General features: G+C 34.7%; 1 protein-coding gene across 1 annotated transcript in view; it reads left to right on the forward strand.

The window, feature by feature from the left end:
• Positions 1–21,662, forward strand: part of LOC130051272 (uncharacterized) — a 116,822-nt gene extending 95,160 nt beyond the window's left edge. The window contains exons 10-14 of the mRNA XM_056153067.1: positions 3,924–5,139; positions 6,698–7,390; positions 7,894–8,369; positions 9,489–9,706; positions 17,548–21,662. Of these exons, the coding sequence (XP_056009042.1) occupies positions 3,924–5,139; positions 6,698–7,390; positions 7,894–8,369; positions 9,489–9,706; positions 17,548–17,671 (2,727 nt within the window). The 3' untranslated portion in view covers positions 17,672–21,662. The remainder of the gene's footprint in view (positions 1–3,923; positions 5,140–6,697; positions 7,391–7,893; positions 8,370–9,488; positions 9,707–17,547) is intronic.
• The last annotated feature ends 839 nt before the right edge of the window (positions 21,663–22,501 follow it).

A 22,501-nucleotide genomic window follows, 5' to 3' on the forward strand; every position in this document is an offset into this window, starting at 1 on the left:
GGGGTATGATGGGGCCACAAGGGGAGATCAGAGTTAAATGCATACAAATATATAGAGAAAATCTTTAGAAACATTCTTCTCAAAAACTACTGGGCCAGGAAAGTGGAAATTTACAATGGAATCTTCCTGACATAGTGCAGGTTCAAGTTTGTAAAAATCATGGTCCCCAGGGGTAGGATGGGGCCACAATATAAAGGGATCAATTTTTACATACAAAGATGTAGGAAAAATCTGATGAAAAATCACTGGGCCTGAAAAGTTTACATTCACATGAAAGCTTCCTGACCTAGTCCAGATTCAATTTTGAAAGAATCATGCCCCCCAGGAGTCACAATAGGGATCAAAGTTTTACATGCGAATATATAGGAAAATTTTCAGAAATAGGACTCCTCTGTAGGAATTCAAACAAAATCTTTAAATAATGAGTCAAGGTGACTCAGGTGAGCGATGTGGCCCATGGGCCTCTTGTTTAAACTTACATTGTATTATTGATATGTAGTGAGTCTAAAGATAACTATACATTTGGAGTGTTGATCAGATGGGGAAGGGAATTGAAAACGAGACGGAAAACGGATTTTTTTAATGCAATAATATCAAGAGGAGGTCAGGATTTTGTAAAATCAAAAGGCTTATGAACAAGGGAAGCAGAACTTACAAAGAGAACGGGAAGACATACTCAGAATTCACCGTTTGATATACTACATACAAATACACAATATCCACATGTATACATAGATTTGTCTTTAGAGCAAAAAATACTGAAACATGTATTTAGGCCCAAAGGTGGATCCAACGCCGGTGACCCCACCCCTCGTTTAGTGTGTTTCCACAGATCTCTGACCTGTGAGACTGTAACCCTCCGTTCTGAAATGTATGGATCTGAAACTAATTCAACATGGTATTTAATCAATTTCGGATATAAACTTTGTGCTTACTCACCCTCCCCCTTTCCAACTTTTAAAACTTTGTATCAGTCAAGCTGAAAGCCTACATCAAAGGGGAGGCGAATTTTATTTATGTGTGGTAACTTTTACAGGGGCCTAAGATACCATTTTTAATTATTATGATTAAAAGAGTTTGGTTTTACAATCCGTTTCGTTTCGGTGGGTTTCGTTTCGATTTCGTTTCGCACTTTACAAGTACCCAAATAAGAATGATGCAGGAGGTTTTTTATTTTTTAAATTTTTTTTTTTGGTTGGCGACAATTATATACCAAGACTTGTGTACATGAAATAAGATCTATCACTCATTTTTTAGCTGCTTTATTTTGTCGGTAAAGGCTTTACAGTCTTCGTGGTTTTTGTATTTATCAAATATTTGTCAGAAACACAAAAAACAGATGTGTGGAAAACATCCAAAACTAAAATATGGCACTTCAATGCTAGACTTACAAGTCAGATTTTGTCACAAAAATATATCCAATAATGTTTGAAATTGTGTGATGCTCAAATATCTGTTAAGGATTAAAGTTTTACATGAAAGGTGAAGATAACGAACAGTGATCAATCTCATAACTCCTATAAGCAATACAAAATAGAGAGTTGGGCAAACACGGACCCCTGGCCTGCATGGGGCCACCAACTTATCAAAATCTCAAACTCAAACTTAGACTCAAATTCACGTTTTTCACCTCAGCAGAGATTTTGCTAAAATGCAGTGCCACCAAACTTTCTTAGAGTCATCTCACGCGAATTGAGATTTGACAAAATAACTCAATGTGTTTTCATTGTTACAAGGGGCCTTACATTCCATAATATCCACTTTCACTTTGTTGTTCACATTAACTACAACGCTTTAGCATGTACTTTACATGTTATTTCAAATCATGCAATCATGTCACATGTAGAAGCACAGGTACCAAAGTATGGACACTACTACCCTCCTCTTTTTCTGAAATGTGTGGATTCCCTGTCTATTTCATCCCAATTTTGATTTATGCAATCGTTTCACGCTTTTTTGTAAGCTTTAGAGATTGGCCTTCTACCGGTATAATAAAACACCACACTGACACTGGTTTAGCCTCGGGATTTTCGCAAGCCATTCACACGACGCGTAACTCACATACTCTGCACTGTGACGTCTTGTTTGGCTGCCAGTGGAAGAGAAGAAGCCCTGTCCGATCATTGCAGGCAAGATTGTGACAAATAGAAAGATGAGATGGCTTTAAGTTAAAGAGACTTGTAATATGACATCTCCCTGACCTGCCGCTAGACAAAATTCCTAAGGAATTTGCAATTACTTGGAAAATGTGTCCCGAAGCTGGGACCCCATTTGTTTACAAATTTTTGTTTCTTACCTAGATCTGCAATCTAATGAAAATAAGATCCTAAGATACTTTCACTTGCGCAGAATATATGGCACGGATCTAAGAAGTCTGATTAATATTAGATTGACCTTGTGTGTTTAAAATACCGGTAGAAGGCTAATCTGTGCATGAGGCTTACAAAAAAGCGTGGAACAATTATATATAAATCGAAAAAGGATGAAATAGGGAATCCAAACAGGCACTTGGAAGTGTGGAGAGCTTGTATAAATCTTAGGTACTCCGAACTACCCCCTCTCTCTTCTAGAATGAAATTATTTTTATACAGAGCCAATAATTTATCCAAAATAGGTACACCAATCATCCTCATCAGTTGTTCTGAATAGTCAGTTTCTACTTTCTTTAAGCTTTTCAGATGACCATTTGTGAGATACTGATATATGTACATACGTGGGAATTCACACGATTTGGAGAAATTATCGCCACAAAAGGGGGGGGGGGGGGGGAGGTAGTAGTGTCCATACTTCTGGTGCTTGAGGGTGACACAACTATCATTTATCATGTACGGGGGGGGGGGGGGGGGGGGTAGTGTCCATACTTCTGGTGCCTGAGAGTGACACAACTATAATTTATCATGTACAGTTATTTTTTTCTGATTTTTTATATACGTTATATTTCAGTAACCTTTTTTCATCATTTTATAGAGAAGTGAAAGGTAATGAGAATGTCATTGACACAATATATAACGTGTACATCTGCAGTAGGGTGATACTGAACTCAGGCTCAAGATATGCATTAATGTAAGGGTCATGGTCACGAGGTACAAGTAGCTTGTAGCAGACAACATTTACATTTGAAGTGGAATTTCCTTACTGGCTATCTTGTGAAAGGCTGTCTTGATGTGCACAAGTTCCTTATGGCTGGGAGATTTTATGAATATTTCGGTCAAATGACATAACAAGTCCACCTTTATTGCTCTGCCTTCTGCACTTTTAGAAACATTGATAGTCACCCACCGTAATATAAATGACCCCGTGGCAAAAAATCGCAGCGCAACCAAGATTTATTGGAAGGGGGAGTTAAAGGATTATTCTTGACACGATTGTTGTACCAAAAAAACAGAGAAAAAAACGATATCTTTCAAAAATATCACCCTCGCTCAACTCTTCCAAAGGATTGGGCCTGTCAAGGATTCTCCTTGTCCTCACAATCATTACATTCCTATGACGTCGTATGACAGCCACTTTGTTGTGAGTAAATACACTTGAGATTTTAATTAAGGTTGTTATTTACAAATCTCGGGATTTTCTGAGAAATCTCAAATATTTTTCTCAGCCGAGTTCAAAAATAATTAGGTGGCACGTGCATTTGAGAAAATTCTCAAATGTGAGAAAAAACTAAAAAACAAATCTGAGTTTGAGAAAATATTTATTTGGTGGCACACTTGGGTGAGAAAAACTCAAATATTTTGAGAAATCTCAGCGTTGGTGGCCCCGAAGCCAGGATATACCAGAGGTGGGATCAGGTGCCTTTACATGTATAGTACGTGTGTCATACGTTTGAGTCTTTATCTGCATATGAGTATAATGACTTAATTAATTAAGTGAGCATTGTGGCCCATTGGCTTCTTGTTAATCAGTACTTTTACTTTACATTGTAGGATTCTCTGGATGGCATACAAATATTTGAAAGCGTGTCAGGAACAATTTCTCCATTTCTGCAGCGGGCTGAAATAGAAAATACTGTTCAAGAGTTTGGTTGTGTATTAGGAGATGACAAATCAAATGGAACCTCTGTAACAGCTACTGGCCTCTCTAATCTGCTGAAACTAAACCAAAAGTTAACAGCGTATTTATCTGCAGATGAAAAATCAAGAGGAAGGAAAAATGCAGAGGAAAAAAATATAAGTGATTCACCCAAACTTGATCAACTGCCATTGGCTATCAAAATGTCAGAATGTGAATTCAATTCGTTCAAGTACTTTGGAGAGAAAGAAGGCCTTCAAGCATTCAAGTCTGTTGCAAATAATTTGAAGTATAGAGATGGGGAGCTGCTAGTAGTTGTCAATAACGAAACAACAAAATCAGATTTAAAAAAGCATTATGAGAGAATAAAGATAATGAATACAGATGAGTATGCTGTTCCAAAAGAACAAACCGGTAAAATACCTGGTGTAGTCCAAGAAATTCAGAAAGAATATCCAGATGCCTGTTTTTATGGCGGTCAGTCACAAATTATAATCACTTGTGATGATTATTCTCAGCTGCAAATGACAAAGAATGCTTTGAAACTTAAGGTGGAGGGTGAACAAAAAAGCAGAAGAAGTCGAAGATTTCTAACTACAGATGAAAAATCTGAAGGTCAGGCTGAGGTAATACATTCCAGCTCTAAGGAGGGAGGCAGGAATAGAAGATTTCTAGCTAATGACTCAGATTCTGGACTTTCTGCATCAAACACAGAGAAGCTTGGAGATACCTTGGAATTGCAAACAGAAGAGGGACTTGTTGTGAAGGTTTATCTGGACAGTATCACTAGACTTAAAGTTGATTGTATTGTCAATGCAGCGAATGAATCTTTAAGTCATGGAGGGGGTGTAGCGTTGGCTATATCAGAGGCAGCTGGTTATGGATTCGATCAAGAGAGTATGGAGTACATCGGAAAGCATGGTCAAATACCAGTAGGTGAATGCTGTGTAACAGGTGCTGGTAATCTGCCATACCAGTATGTCATCCACACTGTAGGACCAAGATGGCATGCTTACAAAGAGGATGAGAAAAGGTACTGTTTGGATGACCTTCAGCAGGCTGTAGAGGTCACTTTTAAGAAAGCTGAGGAATTAGGAATGGCGTCGATAGCATTACCAGCTATTAGCTCAGGTATTTCTGTCATATTTGAAATCTGTACATTAGGCCAATTCAACTTAATTAGTAGATTATCATCCAGGGTCAGCAAAAAGTATGGGGCGGGTGGGAGGATTTTATTTTTTAATTTTTATTTTCTGAGTAAAATATTAAAGACAAACGAGTTTTTTTCCCCAACAGATCCGCATCATTTAATGGCAGATGGATATCAATCTATGCTATTTTCATACATTAATTCCAGGTTATAAGCTTTGATTTAAGGATATAACAGAAATATACCTAACTTCTTCAAGATTTACGTCTGTAAGAACGCGATAAATTAAGAAAACCATGTAAATCTACTTTCTTCACATGACTTTTTACGTTCCTATACCGGAAATGTAAACATTTTAAAAGAAGTGTAAATACCGGAAATCGTAAGTTTTGCAAAATAAAAAAATTCGGGGCGGGCCAATTTTTGAGGGGCGGGCAGGGATGATAATCTATCAATTAAGTTGAATTGGCCTTATAGGAAATATGCCATCTTTTATTCAAAGAAACATTGCATATATATGAAAAAGTATTTATTCTTCAATCTTAATTTTTTATATATGCCAGTCATAGACAGGTCATTTTGTGGTATGGTGCATTACATCTGTCTATAAGAACATTATGGGTCAGATAGAATCATCAAACTTGGCTCATATTGGTTTTCTAAGTCTAGGTAGTCTTGCATGGTAGGATAAATTTTATAAGCCTCCTCCCAAATAAAAATCAGAAACAATACTAATAAGGGTATAGGTACTAGAGCATAATACACACATAATACACACATTCATCCATCTTAGACAGGATGTATACTGGGATATGAGTGCAGTGTTTCTGCACAGTGTCCGGTCATCCATCAGTCCTCGGTGAGAAGGATAAGAGTACTGTTAGGGCTAGGATAATCAGACCTGGTACACATGTTTCCCCATGCTTGTTATTTATCAGGGTCAAAGGTGAAGGTCATATGTTCATAGATAATCTTAAAGGAAAACAGTAATTATAAGGCTAGGGTCATTCAAATTTGATGTACATGTTTCCCATGGTGAGAGAAAGATGCCTGTTATTTCTCAAAATAAAAGATGAAGGTCAATAATTTCATGGGTAATCATGAATAAAAACAATACTGATAAGGCTATAGGTTCATCACACACGATGCACATGTTCCCCCATGGTGTTGATGTTGAGTATATTTTGAAAAGTCATAATTTTCCTTCTCAAGTTATACTTTATTAGAGTGAATACTCCAATTTGATGTCTTCTTAGAATTAACATTGTTTTACCGAGTAATATTCTGAAAGAACACTGTTGGAGCCTCTTTTGTTTTGACCTAAGAATGGTTTATTTGGATGATAATTTTTTCTTTGATTATTATGACACTACTGGGATGAACATATTTTGCGTCGCGAGCGTTACTCTCATTTGGCATAAAGTGATTTTAACTAGTAGCCTTATGTAAACACAAAGGTATGTGATTTGACTCTAGAAACAGTTAATAGTTTTTCATGTAGAAGAAAATTATTATTTCATTGTATGTATATTTTTACAGGCATATTTGGAGTACCAAAGGACAAGTGTGTAGAACAGTACTACCGAGCCGTTGTATCATTTAGTAGGTCCAACAAGTGTAACAGTCTTAGAGAGATTCACTTTGTAGACAGAGATTATGACATGGTTGGAAATATCAAAGCTTCGTTCATTAGGTTAAGAGACCACTCATCTCAACAGCTCAGTGATGTAAGCAGTACTGCACCCAACACCACAGCGACTGTTTCAAAGAAAAATTATCCAGATCCATCACAGCAGAATTATGTGTACAGCCCTCCTCTGGATGATGGTGAAGAGTGTTGCATGTTTAATGTGGCAAAGTCTCTTTCTATTTATTTTTCTGTAGGGGATATTTTGAAATCCAAAGCAGATGCTATTGTGTGTCCCCAAGATAAGAAATGTTGCTCCTCTGAAGATGACGCAAAAGCGTTGTTTGAATACATTAAGGATGGAGCAGCCTTTCCAAAAGTTGAAGAGAAGGATTGTAGATATGGAAAAATTATTCCCATGGAAATTAAAAATTCTAATATGCCTTGGAGTATTATTCTTCATACTGTTACTCCAAATTGTGATGATTTTGTTGCCGATGAAAAAGAGAAATTCCAGAAAAATCTTGAGAAAACTTATGAAAGGGTGTTAAGTGAGGCAGAGAATCGGAAAATTTCCAAAATCACCATGCCAGTTTTAGGACTTGGTAAGTATAATTAAGAAATATAAATTTCATTTTTGAAAATACATACATGTAATGGCATGAACTGCAACGCTGTACGCCAGCATACTTCATGAAGGTGGGGCCTCAATGGGAGATCAAAGTTTTAATTGGGAATACTGAGTATACAGAAAATTAATTAAAACAAATTATTTTCAAGAGTAGCAGCACCACACTAAATGTAGTCTGTGGGCCTCTTCTAAGAAATTTTTTATTGTATGTCTAGGTTATTTGTATTATGCAGATATAATCAAAGTATTTGATATTTTATATGGTCTGCAATTATACCAAAGAAGTAACCACATTCATGGTTCCGGTATTTTTATATTCTTGCAAATTACAAGCAACGGAGACATTTCTTTCTTTCTTATATTTTGTAACATTTGGGATGAGTGCTTGTATCTGGAATCAAAATACATTGAAATGAAATAGATTTATTACTGACAAAATATTGGTTAATGAATATATATTTAAATATCTCTTTACAGGAGCATCAAATATTTTTCAAAGACCAACTGAGATCGGTGCAGAAAGTTTTGCAAATGCTGTGCAGTCATTTATTAATGATGCCTCTCAGTATCTGAGAGAGGTGACAGTTGTATTTCGAAGTAAAGCTGATAAATTTGCATACATTGATGGAATGAAAAAGGTTGGCTATGATGACATTTGCTTATTGCCAAATGTCACCCCAGTAGAGGAAGAAAACTGTTGCATTTGTATGGATACGCTCACTAATCCAAAACGTCTTCACAAGTGTGGCCATGTCTTCTGCACTGAATGCATTGAACAGCAATTCGAGTATAAACCAGCTTGTCCCAGTTGTGGTCAGTTGTATGGAAAGATGACAGGAGATCAACCTCCAGGAACTGTGTATGTCAGGAAGGAGTGGAGGAGACTCCCCGGCTATGAAGATTGTGATGGATGTATTGTTATTACATACAATATTAATGGAGGATACCAAGGGGTAAGATTAATGGAACATTGATTTCATTAACACAGAACATACAGAGATTTTCTGTTGTCAAATCGGGAAGCAATAAGATGTATACATGATATAATAATGACACAATTATTATTAAAAATTTACATTATACAGGTATTTTTCTATAAATCTGCTTTCAACAAATTGATAAACAAAGTGAACCATGTTAACAAACAATTTAACAGAAAACAAATAAACCTATAACTGAAAATAAAACCCTTTTAGTAGAGATAATTATGACTAATAGTGTTTGGAGAGTTACATCCCAGCTAAGTATTTTACTTGTATTGCAGTGTTCGACACTAACCTTTTCATTATAATAGTCCAATGGACTTGTAGATTCTGTAATTAACTAATCCTGCTAGGTTAGTTGCTAGTCCGGCTGCCGGAGGCAGTACGCAAAGTCGCAAAGGAAGAAGGGGGTTGGGGCAGTGCAAGATGGGGCTTGGCCTTATATATTTGAAGGGGGTCTACCATGAAAATTTTTGAAAGTCTAGAAGCAAAATCCTGCATTTCTGTTGTAAAATGACCTTCTAATAAATTCGTTTAAACCTCTGATTGTATTGATTTATTTATAGAACCTTGACGTTTTGGGTGTAGATTGTCCACTTGAATTGCAGTGTTACGAGCTATGATATTCTTAGGACAGAATTGACACGGTTGTGTTCAAGATTAGACATACTAGTCCATTCCATTAGGTGTTTGATTTTTTTCAGTAGTCCACCGGACTACTCGTAACTGATATTCTGATAGTCTGGAGCAAAATGTATTAGCCTCGGGCTACCAGACTGGCGTTAGTGTTGAACCCTGTATTGAGGGGTCAGCCCAAAGTGTCAGATCTGTGTCATGAACTTCAGTTTCAGAAACATGGACCCTCACACATGCAACATGAGATGAGGGTGTGTTATATTGAATTTAGACTATGAAAAACAATTCTAGCTCAGATGCTAGAATAAAAGAAGATGCAGAAGATAAGATTCATCAGACAAAAATTCCCTGTCTTTATCAGTAAATATCAATACTGCTAGTTTAAGTTTCGCATTGTGTGCTCTTGGGATTTCCAGTTATTAGTACATGTATTCTGATTTGTTTTACTTCTAGGAGGAGCATCCAAATCCTACTAAATACTTTAAAGGAATATCCCGCTCTGGTTACATTCCAAATAATAAAAAGGGCAAATTGGTGGCCAAACTACTGAATGTTGCTTTTACAAGGAGACTGGTGTTTACCATTGGACGGTCCAGAACTACAGGGGAAGAAGGGGTTGTGACATGGAATGATATTCACCACAAAACCAGACCAGAGGGAGGGTCACAAAGGCAAGTGCTTCTTGTTCCCCACATTTAGTGAAAAGTGGGATATCTTAATTTGGGTCAGTCTATTCATCTCTCGGTATGTCCTTCATTCTATCTGTCACACTTTTGTTTCCGGACTTATCATATCACTGAAAGTCATTAAGCATTTGCAATGAAATTTCACACGATAACTCCCTATGGCTTGAAGAAGACCCCCTATTGATTTTGAGGTCAAAAGATTAAAGACAAAAGTTAGAAATTCACACTTTATATAAAATAGTTTCCAGATGATAACTGTAGTTTTCTCCAAGCTTGTACAATAACACTCAAGGTGATGGATCTCTGTAATGTAAGAAATATCTCTATTGATTTGAGATCAGATGGTGAAAGGGTAAGGTCACAATTCATATAAGGTATTAAATATTTTTATACTATGATAAACTAACCCCACCCCACCTTCCTTACAAACAGTGACTAATTATTTGCTTTTAAGAGTAAGGGTGAATGTTTTAAAAAGAATGATAATTAAGTTTAAAGTAGGTAATGAAAACCTAAAAACTGGAAATTCTTTTTCCCGAAACTGACGAAAGAGTGAACAAAAACCAGCCAATCAGAAGTCGCCCTCTTTTCAAGTTGCAAGTTAAATCAGCATGGGAACTATTTTCGTTTACAATCTTTCATCTTTCAATAAAATTTGTGACTTAATTGACCTTATGCTAAAAGCAATAATTTTAGCTCACCTGAGCTGAGAGCTCAAGTGAGCTTTTCTGATCGCCTGTTGTCCATTGTCAGTCCGTCTGTAAACTTTTCACATTTTCGACTTCTTCAGAACCACTGGGTCAATTTTAACCAACCTTGGCCAAAAACGTCCTTGGGTGAAGGGTTTTCAAGTTTGTTCAAATGAAGGGCCATACCCCCTTCAAAGGGGAGATAATCACAAAAATGCAAAAATAGGGTGAGGTCATTTAAAAAATCTTCTTCTCAAGAACCGCTGAGCCAGAAGAGCTGAAATTTATATGAAAGCTTCCTGACATAGTGCAGATTCAAGTTTGTTAAAATCATTACCCATGGGGCCACAATAGGGTATTTATGTTTCACATACAAATGTTTAGGGAAAATCCTCTCAAGAACCACTGAGCAAAGAAAGTACAAATTCATATGAAAGCTTCCTGACATAGTGCAGATTTAAGTTTAGTCAAATCATGGCCCCCGGGGGTAGTATGGGGCCACAATAGGGGATCAACGTTTTACATGCGAATATATAGGTAAAATCTTCTAAAGAACCACAGGGCAAGGAAAGTACGAATTTACAGGAAAGCCTCCTGACATAGTGCAGGTTCAAGTTTGTTAAAATCTTGCCCCCCGGGGGGTAGAATGGGACCACAGTAGGGGATGAAAATTTTACACTGCAAATATATAAAGGAAAAATCTTTTAAAATCTTCTAAAGAACCACTGAGCTAGGCAAATACAAATTTACATGAAAGCTTCCTGACATAGTACAGATTCAAGTTTGTTAAAATCATGACCCCTGGGGGTAGGATGGGTCCACAATAATGGATCAAAGTTTTACATTCAAATATATAGGGAAAAATCTTTTAAAATCTTCTCAAGAACCACTGGGCCAGGAAAGTACACATTTAAATGAAAGCTTTCTGACATAGTGCAGATTCAAGTCTGTAAAAATCATGACCCCCGGGGTTAAGATGGGGCCACAATTGGGGATCAAAGTTTTACATACAAATGTTTAGGGAAAATCTTCCCATTAACCACTGGGCCAGAAAAGTTTACATTTACATGAAAGCTCCCTGACATAGTGCTGGTTCAAGTTTGTTAAAAGGATGGCGGGGGGAGGGGGGGGGGGGTCAGAATGGGGCCCTCAACAGGGGATCAAAGTTTTACATACAAATATATAGGGAAAATCTTTAAATATGGGCCAAGGTGAGCGATGTGGCCCATGGGCCTCTTGTTTTTTTTTTTTTGGTTAATTCACCTCATACATTTTGAAACATTTTACATCAGGTTTGATGTCTCTCTCTCTCTCTCTCTCTCTCTCTCTCCATATGCATTTTGTTTTAGGTATTCTCCACCCATTTATTTTGTCTTTAGGCTGGAGACGTTAAATTCCCTGAATTAGCTTGTTTATCATCCCCTTGGAATTCATTGCAAGAGGGGATATAGTAATTGGATTGATCGTGTGTGATATGAACAATAATAAGAGTATCTACACAGGTAAAATTGCAACATATGTTTAACATATGTTTGGATATTCATATGTTAAACATATGTTAAACATATGATTTTATCATCATATGGCGAACATATGTTTTGAACATATGTTTAACGTATGTTTGAAACATATATTGAACATGCTGCAAACTTCAACCATATGATTAACACAAGGTGAGAAATGATAAACATATGAAATTTTGAACATATGATTAACGTATGATCAAAAAGGGGGTTGGGGTATATGTTTTATACAGATTTTTGTTTGTTAGAATACCCCCACACACCCTGTTTTACAAAAGAACTTGCAACTAAGACTAAAAATGTTACAGAACAGAGTTTAAAAATCTTGTCACATTTATAAATAAATCACAAGGTTTTAACACAATCTGAGTAAACCGGTTTTTAGCTCACCTAAGCTAAAAGCTCAAGTGAGCTTTTCTGATCACCCGTATTCCGGCGTCCGTCCGTCTGTCCGTCCGTCTGTCCGTCCGTCTGTAAACTTTTAACATTTTTAACTTCTCAAAAACCACTGGGCCAATTTCAACCAAAGTTGGCACAAAGCATCCTTAGATAAAGGGAATTCTAAATTGTTAAAAAAAAGGGCCAGGCCACCTTCCAAGGGGAGATAATCAAGAAAAGGTAAAAATAGGGTAGGGTCATTAAAAAATCTTCTTCTCAAGAACCACTGGGTTAGAAAAGATGAAATTTATAGATAAGCTTTATTAGGTAGTGCAGATTCTAAATTGTTAAAATCCTGGCCCCCGGGGTCGGATGGGGCCACACTAGGGGATCAAAGTTTTACATACAAATATATAGGAAAAATCTTTAAAAATCTTCTTCTCAAGAACCACTAAGCCAGAAAAGCTGAGATTTATATGAAAGCTTCTTAATATAGTGCAAATTCAGTTTTGTTAAAATCCTGGCCCCCGGGGGTCGGATGGGGCCACACTAGGGGATCAAAGTTTTACATACAAATATATAGGAAAAATCTTTAAAAATCTTCTTCTCAAGAACCACTAAGCCAGAAAAGCTGAGATTTATATGAGAGCTTCCTGATATAGTGCAGATTCTAAATTGTTAAAATCCTGGCCCCCGGGGGTCGGATGGGGCCACTCTAGGGGATCAAAGTTTTACATACAAATATATAGGAAAAATCTTTAAAAATCTTCTTCTCAAGAACCACTAAGCCAGAAAAGCTGAGATTTATATGAAAGCTTCTTAATATAGTGCAAATTCAGTTTTGTTAAAATCCTGGCCCCCGGGTTTCGGATGGGGCCACACTAGGGGATCAAAGTTTTACATACAAATATATAGGAAAAATCTTTAAAAATCTTCTTCTCAAGAACCACTAAGCCAGAAAAGCTGAGATTTATATGAGAGCTTCCTGATATAGAGCAGATTCTAAATTGTTAAAATCCTGGCCCCCGGTGGTCGGATGGAGCCATAATAGGGGATCAAAGTTTTATATACAAATATATAGGAAAAATCTTCAAATATCTTCTTCTCGTGAACCATTGGGCCAAAGAAGTTCACATTTACATGAAAGCTTTCTGACATAGTGGAGATTCAAGTTTGCAAAAACTATGGCATCCAGGGGTAGGTTGGGGCCATAATAAGGACTACAGTTTTACATGCAAATATATATAGAAAGTCTTCTGATATGGACCAAGTGACTCAGGTGAGCGATGTGGCCCATGGGCCTCTTGTATAGTATAGAGATTCTTTGGCTTTATAGTCGTAGGTTCTACTGTATGACGTGGCCCTAATCTGTAACAAATATACCAAATATGACGTAAAATTATTTTGAATTACGTTTCTCGCTTGCGGAGACAATCTTGCAAAACAGCTTTGTCATTATATCCGTCGACGTAATTTACACGCTTGACACTCGCTGTTTATAAAATCCGTGCAATTAAAGCATCGATGTAACTAAGAAGATTCAGAGCAGGTGCGCGTATTGGCAGGCAATCGATAATGAGAAAGACTTTTCAACAGTAAGTAGAAAAATGAAATTAATGCCAAATATAGGCTTACATTCAAAAGTATGCTTTTTGTATATAAAGTCAGGTTATAAGCAGTGTAGGCCTACATCAGAACTAAACAAGGAGAGAAGGGTAACCACTAATGTCGATGTAAATTGTAATTTTTGTAAACGTTTTGTTAATATCAGGAAAGTTTCTATATTCAGCCCAACATTTGTATATTGGGCATAGCTGATTTAGTATTTACAAGTATATTCTTTATATTGATATTTAGAGCAATCAATAATCAAAACAACTAACGGGGAAGCTGCTCGTGGCCGTGAAGATATAGCTGTTTACCCAAAACATCACTAGAACCTCAGGACAAAGTTTTGGAAGATTCTCAACAATGTGTAATTTCAGTTCATATAGAATTCTCATTTATTGTTGAAAAAAGTCCACAGGAACAATTACTAGATCAAGATATTAGGCATATTTTAGACCCCACTTCCCCGAACTACATTAGATAAACAAAATATGTATATACATGTATATATACATACTATATTTGAAATGGTGGAATGTTAATGGCATTAATCAATGCAACCACACAAAATGCATATTTGTGTCCAACATCCAGGACAAACAACATCAAATTACATGCAATTTACAGTAGGGATTGACAAGAACTTTCAATGTTTACAGTTGCTACGAACATACCCCCCCCTCCCCCCCTCCCCCCCCCCCCCCTTCCAGTTTTTAAAAAAATTTCTGTAGGCTTTTCACCGTCTTTTTAAAAAATTGTCATGTTTCTTACTTAATTTAAATGCTTTATGGGCCCAGGATTGGTTTAAGAAATGTTGTAGTGAAATGAAAATCATTATTAAATGTCAAGGTCAAACATTGTGAGAATCAAAATGGAATGATGTGGTGTAAATGTATCTAGATCATTTTATGTTTAACTGGGGGAAGCCCCATAAGTGGATGCAGTGGGGTATTAATTCATGTAAACAAGTATCTTAGTTTCTTCTTTTAGAAAGAAGTAGATTGCAAGAGAATTAATACAGAGGGCATGGCAATCAAGCAGCCACTACTATGGGACATGGACTAAAGTTACTCAAATTATAATCCTCCCTACAACAGTTACTGCCAGAAAAAGAGCATCTGACAATAATGCTGATAATTAAATTTTTATGTTCACCAAGTACTACCTTTCCTTTCTATTTAGTGAAAAAATATTTTAGTAGGTATGCCAATGAATTGGATTTGAATGAATTGATCTTACATGTATATGTAAATTGTCTGGTATTTTGTGCAGGCATACACGCACGAGTGTATTTATATTTTACGTGATATTTTTGCATGCTTAATATTAATATAATATTATCATAAATAAATGTACAGTTGTATGTGTCTAAAATAAGTATTGATTGTTCCTCCTTTCATTTCAGGTGCAGCGCAAACTGAACAATAACTATGTACTCAGAGACATAATTAAATGCTGATTCCTTCCAACATGAATTGTTTTCTTTTTTTTCTGGAGAGTTACTTCGAAATCACATGTATGACCAAAAGATGGTAAACGTTGATGGCATGTATATCAACATCAGGGAAATTATGTAAACAAAATACATAATTATTTTTCACGGAGTAATACTAACATTTATCTACTGTATATTATCAACAAATATGCTAAACAAATGTTTGAAAACATATATGCTGTGTGTCCCTTCAAGATTATCGTGTTTCAAAACATGTTGAATATATGTTTAACATATCCTAAATATATGTTTCATGCATGTTAAATATATGTTCAATACATGTTAAACATATGTTTGATATATGTTAAACATATGTTGAACATATATTAATCATATGTTAAACATATGTTTGATATATGTTAAACGTATGTTTGATATATGTAAAAAAAACATATGTTTCATATAAACCTGATGTTACAATTTTGCATGTAGATAATAAGAAAAACATGTGAATATCATATGAACAAATTATATGTTTATCACAAGACAATTCAAACAAAGGTAGTGCTCCTTTTATATGATTAACATATGTTTCAAAACATATGTTTAACATATGTTAAACATATGTTGCAATTTTACCAGCGTATATCATTTATGAAAGGCTTTAATTAAAGAAAACACAACAGTATTTCCACAATTAATTATACACAACAATTGCTAAAACCAAATTAAAATGACAAACTATGCAAATAGCCAGTATTATTTATTTCATTACTTTACATAATGAACTTCTATAGAACATATGATATAGCTATACATTAAAACACGGTTATAGCACACATGCTTATAATGAATTCACACTTAACAGTAAAACATGGTTACAGTGAACACACTAATAATGAATTCACACTTACAATAAAACACGGTTGTAGCGAACACACTTATAATGAATTCATATTTACAGTAAATAACGGTTACAGCGAACACATTTATAATGATTTCACACTTACAGTTAAACACGGTTACAGTGAACATGCCTATAATGAATTCACACTTACAGTAAACCATGGTTACAGTAAACATGTATATATTAATAAATGCACACAGGAAAGTGATTTTCATTCTCTGAAGTTTTAAAAAAATATTATGAACTTATTGGATATAACAAATTACATTTATAGTTAATCAAAATTCTTCATCTCCAACACTTTGCAATAAGCATGTTTTACTGTTAACAGTGGACCGCAGAAGATCATAAGATAAGATATAGTTTTTACATATGGTACAAACAATTCAATATGGCTTAGCAAAGATTCTGGGTGTCTGGATTATATCCTGGAGTTGGGAATTTGTGCTAGCCTAAGGTTCCCAGTTATCAATGAGGGAAAGACCTACAATTGTAATCTCACATGAGATTCGGCTCGACTGGATATTTGGATATCAGGCCCCATATCAACCCTTGGGCCTTCGGCCCTCGAGCTGATATGGGGCCACTTGGGCTGATATGAGATATGATATGGATTTTAGCATTTCATATTTGTATATCATATAGTTCAGTATTTGTATATCATATAGTTCAGTATTTGTACATCATGTAGTACAGTATTTGTATTTCATGTAGTTCAGTATTTGTATCTCATGCAGTACAATATTTGTATATTATGTAGTACAATATTTGTATCTCATGCAGTACAATATTTGTATATTATGTAGTACAATATTTGTATCTCATGCAGTACAATATTTGTATATTATGTAGTACAATATTTGTATATCATGTAGTACAATATTTGTATATCATGTACAATATTTGTATATCATGTAGTTCAGTATTTGTATATCATGTAGTTCAGTATTTGTATATCATGTAGTACAGTATATGTATATTATATAGTTCAGTATTTGTATACCATGTAGTACAATATTTGTATATTATATTGTACAATATTTGTATCTCATATAGTTCAGTATTTCACAAATTAGAACAATGTATAGAGAAACATATAATACTGTTATAGGCCTTTGTGTATGTATATCATTACACACATGTTTTATAAAATAAAGAATACAAAAGCTCTTAATTCTACACAAGAATGTTGCTCATAACATGAGGCTGTGTGTAATACAAATACCTAAAGCTTACTCTCAGGTTATTTTTAATATGGTTTGATGACATTTTGTATCTTTTTGTAGGTTTGGTTATCCAGATGCAACTTACCTTGACCGGGTTCTAGAAGAACTCGCTGCAAAAGGCGTAACTAGAGAGTCTGCTGATGACCCTAAGGAGTATGTGGAGTTTACGAGATACTTCCGTTAAAATGGACATTACCAACAGACTATGATTGGCACCCATATACAGTGTGTTAGCTGCAATGTTATATTTATTCAACTGAGTTCTAATCCTTCAAGTTTTTAATGCTAATGTATTTCGGTGTACAAACATCTGTAGAATATCAATATTGTTCATGTCAGTAATGTTAATATGGATATTGGAAAGTTTTAAATTTCAAAAACATATAAAAATGAAGTTCAGAAAAATGCACATCAAAGGACTATACATGATAAGGACTCAATTTGCCCACCAAAATCGACATTCTTGAAGTTCAACTCCTCATGCAAATCATTTGATCAAAATGATGTAGATCCAGAATTATGACATCACAAACATGACATTTTGCTGTTATGTTCAATTAGAAAAATTTTATGGCAAATTTCGAACCACAATGAAATAACAAAACGTACTAAATGTTTCAATGTATTGAAACCATATTCATGAAATTACATCCCAATGAAATTGTAATATCTTTGCAATCCGAAAAAACTCGGCCTCATCAATGTAAATGATTCCGCTGTATCAGTCCAGTACATGATAGAAAAAAATTCTTTGTCTAAAGCTGTGCTTTATGTTTTCCTAAAGAAAAACATTCGCAAAAATGAGCAATTAAACCACATGTAAATTTGATCAAAATGGAGAAATTGTGTCAACTGTATTTTATGAGGTATAGCAGATTTAGACTTCAAAATCTTTTAATTTTGAGTTTATGAGAGCCTAGAAGGACTATTATCATGCATATAGTCCTTTTCAAGTTTCAGTTCTCACTCATTTTTAATTCACTTGAGCTGACTACTGATCAAAATTTGTCTGCTGTAATTAACTTAATTAATTTTGTCAGGTTTTCAACTTCCTCTAAAGAACCATGGGTCCATTTCAGTCATACATAAAATATCATTGAGTGAAAGGGATTCAAGTTTGTTAAACTGCAGAGTTTTAAAGTTTTACATAAGAATACATTGGAAATTTGTTTAAGAACACATTACATGTTTCCAAAGTATACAAAATTATATGCATTTTGTCTTTCTTATGCTTATAGTAATTAATTCTAATAGTTCGCCGAAATATTGTGATAATTAGCTGCAATACAGATTTAAATTTAAATCATGAAAATAATTAATTTTGCTGAAAAAATGAAAAAGTTTAATAATGTGTTATGTCCTTTAAGAACCACAAGTGCACAATATGTTCAGATGATATGCAAACATCTTTGTTTAAGATAGATTCAAGATTCTTGGGTTCAAAGTGTAAGGCATACTTGGGATTTAACATTTTAAATAGAAAAAAATGAAATATAACTGGTGAGCAATGTGGCCTATTAGGGTCGGTTTTTTTGTTGTTGGTAAAATCTCTTTATGTACAGAATATTTAAAAGAGCAGACTTTTCTGAATACATTTTAAATCATTAACATTAGCTTGTCATTGGAAAGTAACATTAATGTTCATATTTGTAATTCATGTAGATACATGTATATCAGCTTGGACCTTTTCATTTTAAATCACTAAGTATAGATAATTTGATACACATTAGCACGTGTGTTATTTTGGATGCTTAAATTGTCTGAAAATATTTGTATGCAAAAGGGATTCAATTGTATGAAGCAAACTGTAAGGGGAGATAATTAGTATAATTTGGTGAGATTATTTAGAAGTTTTTTCAAAGTACTGATAGTGCCTTAAACAAAATGTTTCAATTTAGAATCTTAAGACATTTGTTCAATATGAATGGATTAAGAAACTTATCATATTTACAAGTTATGTTTAATGTTTACATCATGAATGTATAGAAATATATATGACCATGAAACAGTTTCAAATAATATCCAAGCATATTGATGGTATTGATCAGAATGTGATTAATATGGGTTAGGTGGCATATTCCCTTAGATGGGTATTGAAGTGCATGGTCTTCAGTGTACATATATTATATTGTTTGTATGCTAAAATATTTAGCTGATTTATGTTATTGTATAGGTGATAATTATATGTAGGTCACTGGAGTTGTACCTATGAGCTATTGAGATTTGTTTGGCTAGCTTGAGCCTAGTGGGCTACCCTGATCAGACTTTCTGCTGTTGTCAGACATTCTTTTTTTTTTTTTTTTTTTTTTTATATATACTTTTTTGAGTTCCTCAGAACATAGGCTAATTTCAACCAAACTTCCTTGTGCACAAAGGGACTGTGAAAGGGATTCAAGCTTATTCAAATGAAGGGTCATTCTCCTCTGAAACGTGCAAAAAAGGTAATTGGAAAGTATTGAGAAGTATAGTGCTATATGCTTTAATATTAGTTTTTAAGAAAAGCCAGCAGTTTTTGAAACCTTTTGTTATGCAGCTTAGGGCCAGGGCAATGTCACAAAAGGAATTTAATGTGTGTATACAGATGTAGTCATGGATAGGAAACAGTCCTTTTAAGGGCCATGATTCAAAGTTTGAAAACATATAATATCCATTATCTTGATACAATGTAGTTTCAAGTTTGCTCAAACCATGATCAGGATTGTGACTGCTCCATAATTGGAAATTAAAATTTTACATTAGAAAACTTTCCCAAGGATAAGGTTAGGTCCACAATAGGGGTTCAAAATTTTACACAGAATTTATGCAGAATTGGTTATATAGAATTTTTTAAAAACATTTTCCCATGAACCACAGGGCACAATTTGTCAAAGTAATATACAAGCATCCTCATTTAGTGTAGATTTCAAGTTTGTTGGCATTTTGTCCCATGGGCCAGTGTAGGTCCACCAGGTTCAAAATCTGCATCTAATACTGGAGCCCACAAGTGTATAATTTGTCAAATAATGTGTAAGTATCCTAATGTAATGTAGATTAAGATCAGTTAACATTCAAACTCTGACCTTTGAGACAAGGGAGGGACATTATTTGGTATTAGTTTTCAATAAGGAAATGTCTTTAAATAATTTCTTCATATAACCACAACTCTACATTTTGTCAAATTGATTTTCATCATGTAGATTTACATTCATTCAAATCATGACCCATGGAGCCACTGTTTGGATTTTTAGCATTACATAGGAATATATTAAGGTTTTTTTTATTAAAAAAACCTTTCAAAATCAACAAGGGCACAGTTTATCATATAAATATGCAAGCATCCCCATGTAATATAGATTAAAGTTTGCTCACACCATGATCCCAGAGCCACTCCAAGCCAGGGTGGGCTACAGTAGGGGTGTAAAGTATTAGTATTTATGAATGAGGTTGATGACTCAGATGATTGTTGTAGGGCATGGGTTAATCATTATCTGGTGTGTTGCATTTTGAGGTACTTGAACTGAAGCTGCAGGGCAAGTTCTTTTTATTTTGGTATGTAATGTATGTAGGAGAAAAGAACCAAAGTTTGTAATCTTATGATCTTGGGTGTATCGGGTACAAAAACAAATATGAAAGATGGTGCAATCTTTAGAAATATTCCTCTTGTAGACAAACTTGGACAACAGTTGCACTTAAATGAGGAATGGGACCTCAACCAAAATAAGTCATTACCCTTGGGTTTCAAAAGTTCAAGTGCCCTAGGTTTGGGATGAATTAATCATTTGATTAAAATGCTGGTTATAATTGGTATGATGGAGAATTACCCCAAGAGTATCATGTACTAAAATGCTTTTGTTTTGATAGCTTTTCTGCATCTATTTTGTTGATTTTCACCATGGTAATTATGTGTACATTATATACTCGAAAATTAGTTCAGTCGAAATTTAATACATTCGCTCTATGTAAAAGCGTATACTTCTGAAGGGAATCAATTGGATAATGGGTCCTTTCCATTGATGGAAAGGTGATTTAAGTAATCATATTTTCTAAAACAGTTTTAAAAGAATCAACTTCTAAATCAAACAACCTCATTTACAACAAGGTTCAAATTGTCAACTTATTTTGTGATTTTACGTAATTAAGTAAAACCTGTGATGTTGAAAACAAATTATCTATCTTCAATAAATAATGAAAGCAAATCTGTATGAGTGTCTTATTTAGTTAATCACGGTAGCGAATCACGTGACTTTACTAAAGTACTTCTACATGTGTATGTGCGACAGAAGCAGAGATCGTCGACACAGTTTTATGGCGGTCGGAAAGTTTTTGACTCGTTTAAATTTCCCCTCATGTTGACTTTTGTTGCCATCTGCTTCATACATGGATTTGTATTGAACATTCACATGAGTGAAATATTCTCGGGAGGGACGTTAAACAATATTCAATCAATCAATGAATTGAATGTTGATGTTAACCGAGTAGTTCATTTCAGTCCTGACGCTTGATTAGAACAGACTTTTCTTTTGCTACATATTGCAGTCGATAATTTTAATATGTAGACGTTTTGTTTCTTATCAGCTATTTTTAGATTAGTTGTGGTGTTAGCTTCCTTTTCTATTTAGATTAGTTTTCTGTGTAAACATTCTATCGTCCCGAGGAAGGGACAGGTCGTCCCAAAAATTTGAGAATTCACTGTTGTTCGTATAGCTGGTAATTTTTAGTGCTTTTTATATCCTTATTTAATTGACCTCGTGTGTATATATATATATATATATATATATATATATATATATATATATATATATATAATGCCAATTGTCTCCTGGACTTTTTCAATCATTAAGTAAAAGCGCAAAAGGGAGATTTATATTGCAGGGTATACAAGACTTTCAATTGACTAGTAGCAGTGAGAATTAGGATTTACTGTCCGCTAGTTAGTCTTTAAAAAACAGTCTCAAAAATCATGACAAGTGTCTTCAGAGCATCTGAATAATATTAACAGTGCTGAAAATGACCACATTCAAACCCATGATCAAAG

Source organism: Ostrea edulis, chromosome 1 (genome assembly GCF_947568905.1).
Source record: "Ostrea edulis chromosome 1, xbOstEdul1.1, whole genome shotgun sequence".
In the NCBI taxonomy this organism is placed as follows: Eukaryota; Metazoa; Mollusca; class Bivalvia; order Ostreida; family Ostreidae; genus Ostrea; species Ostrea edulis.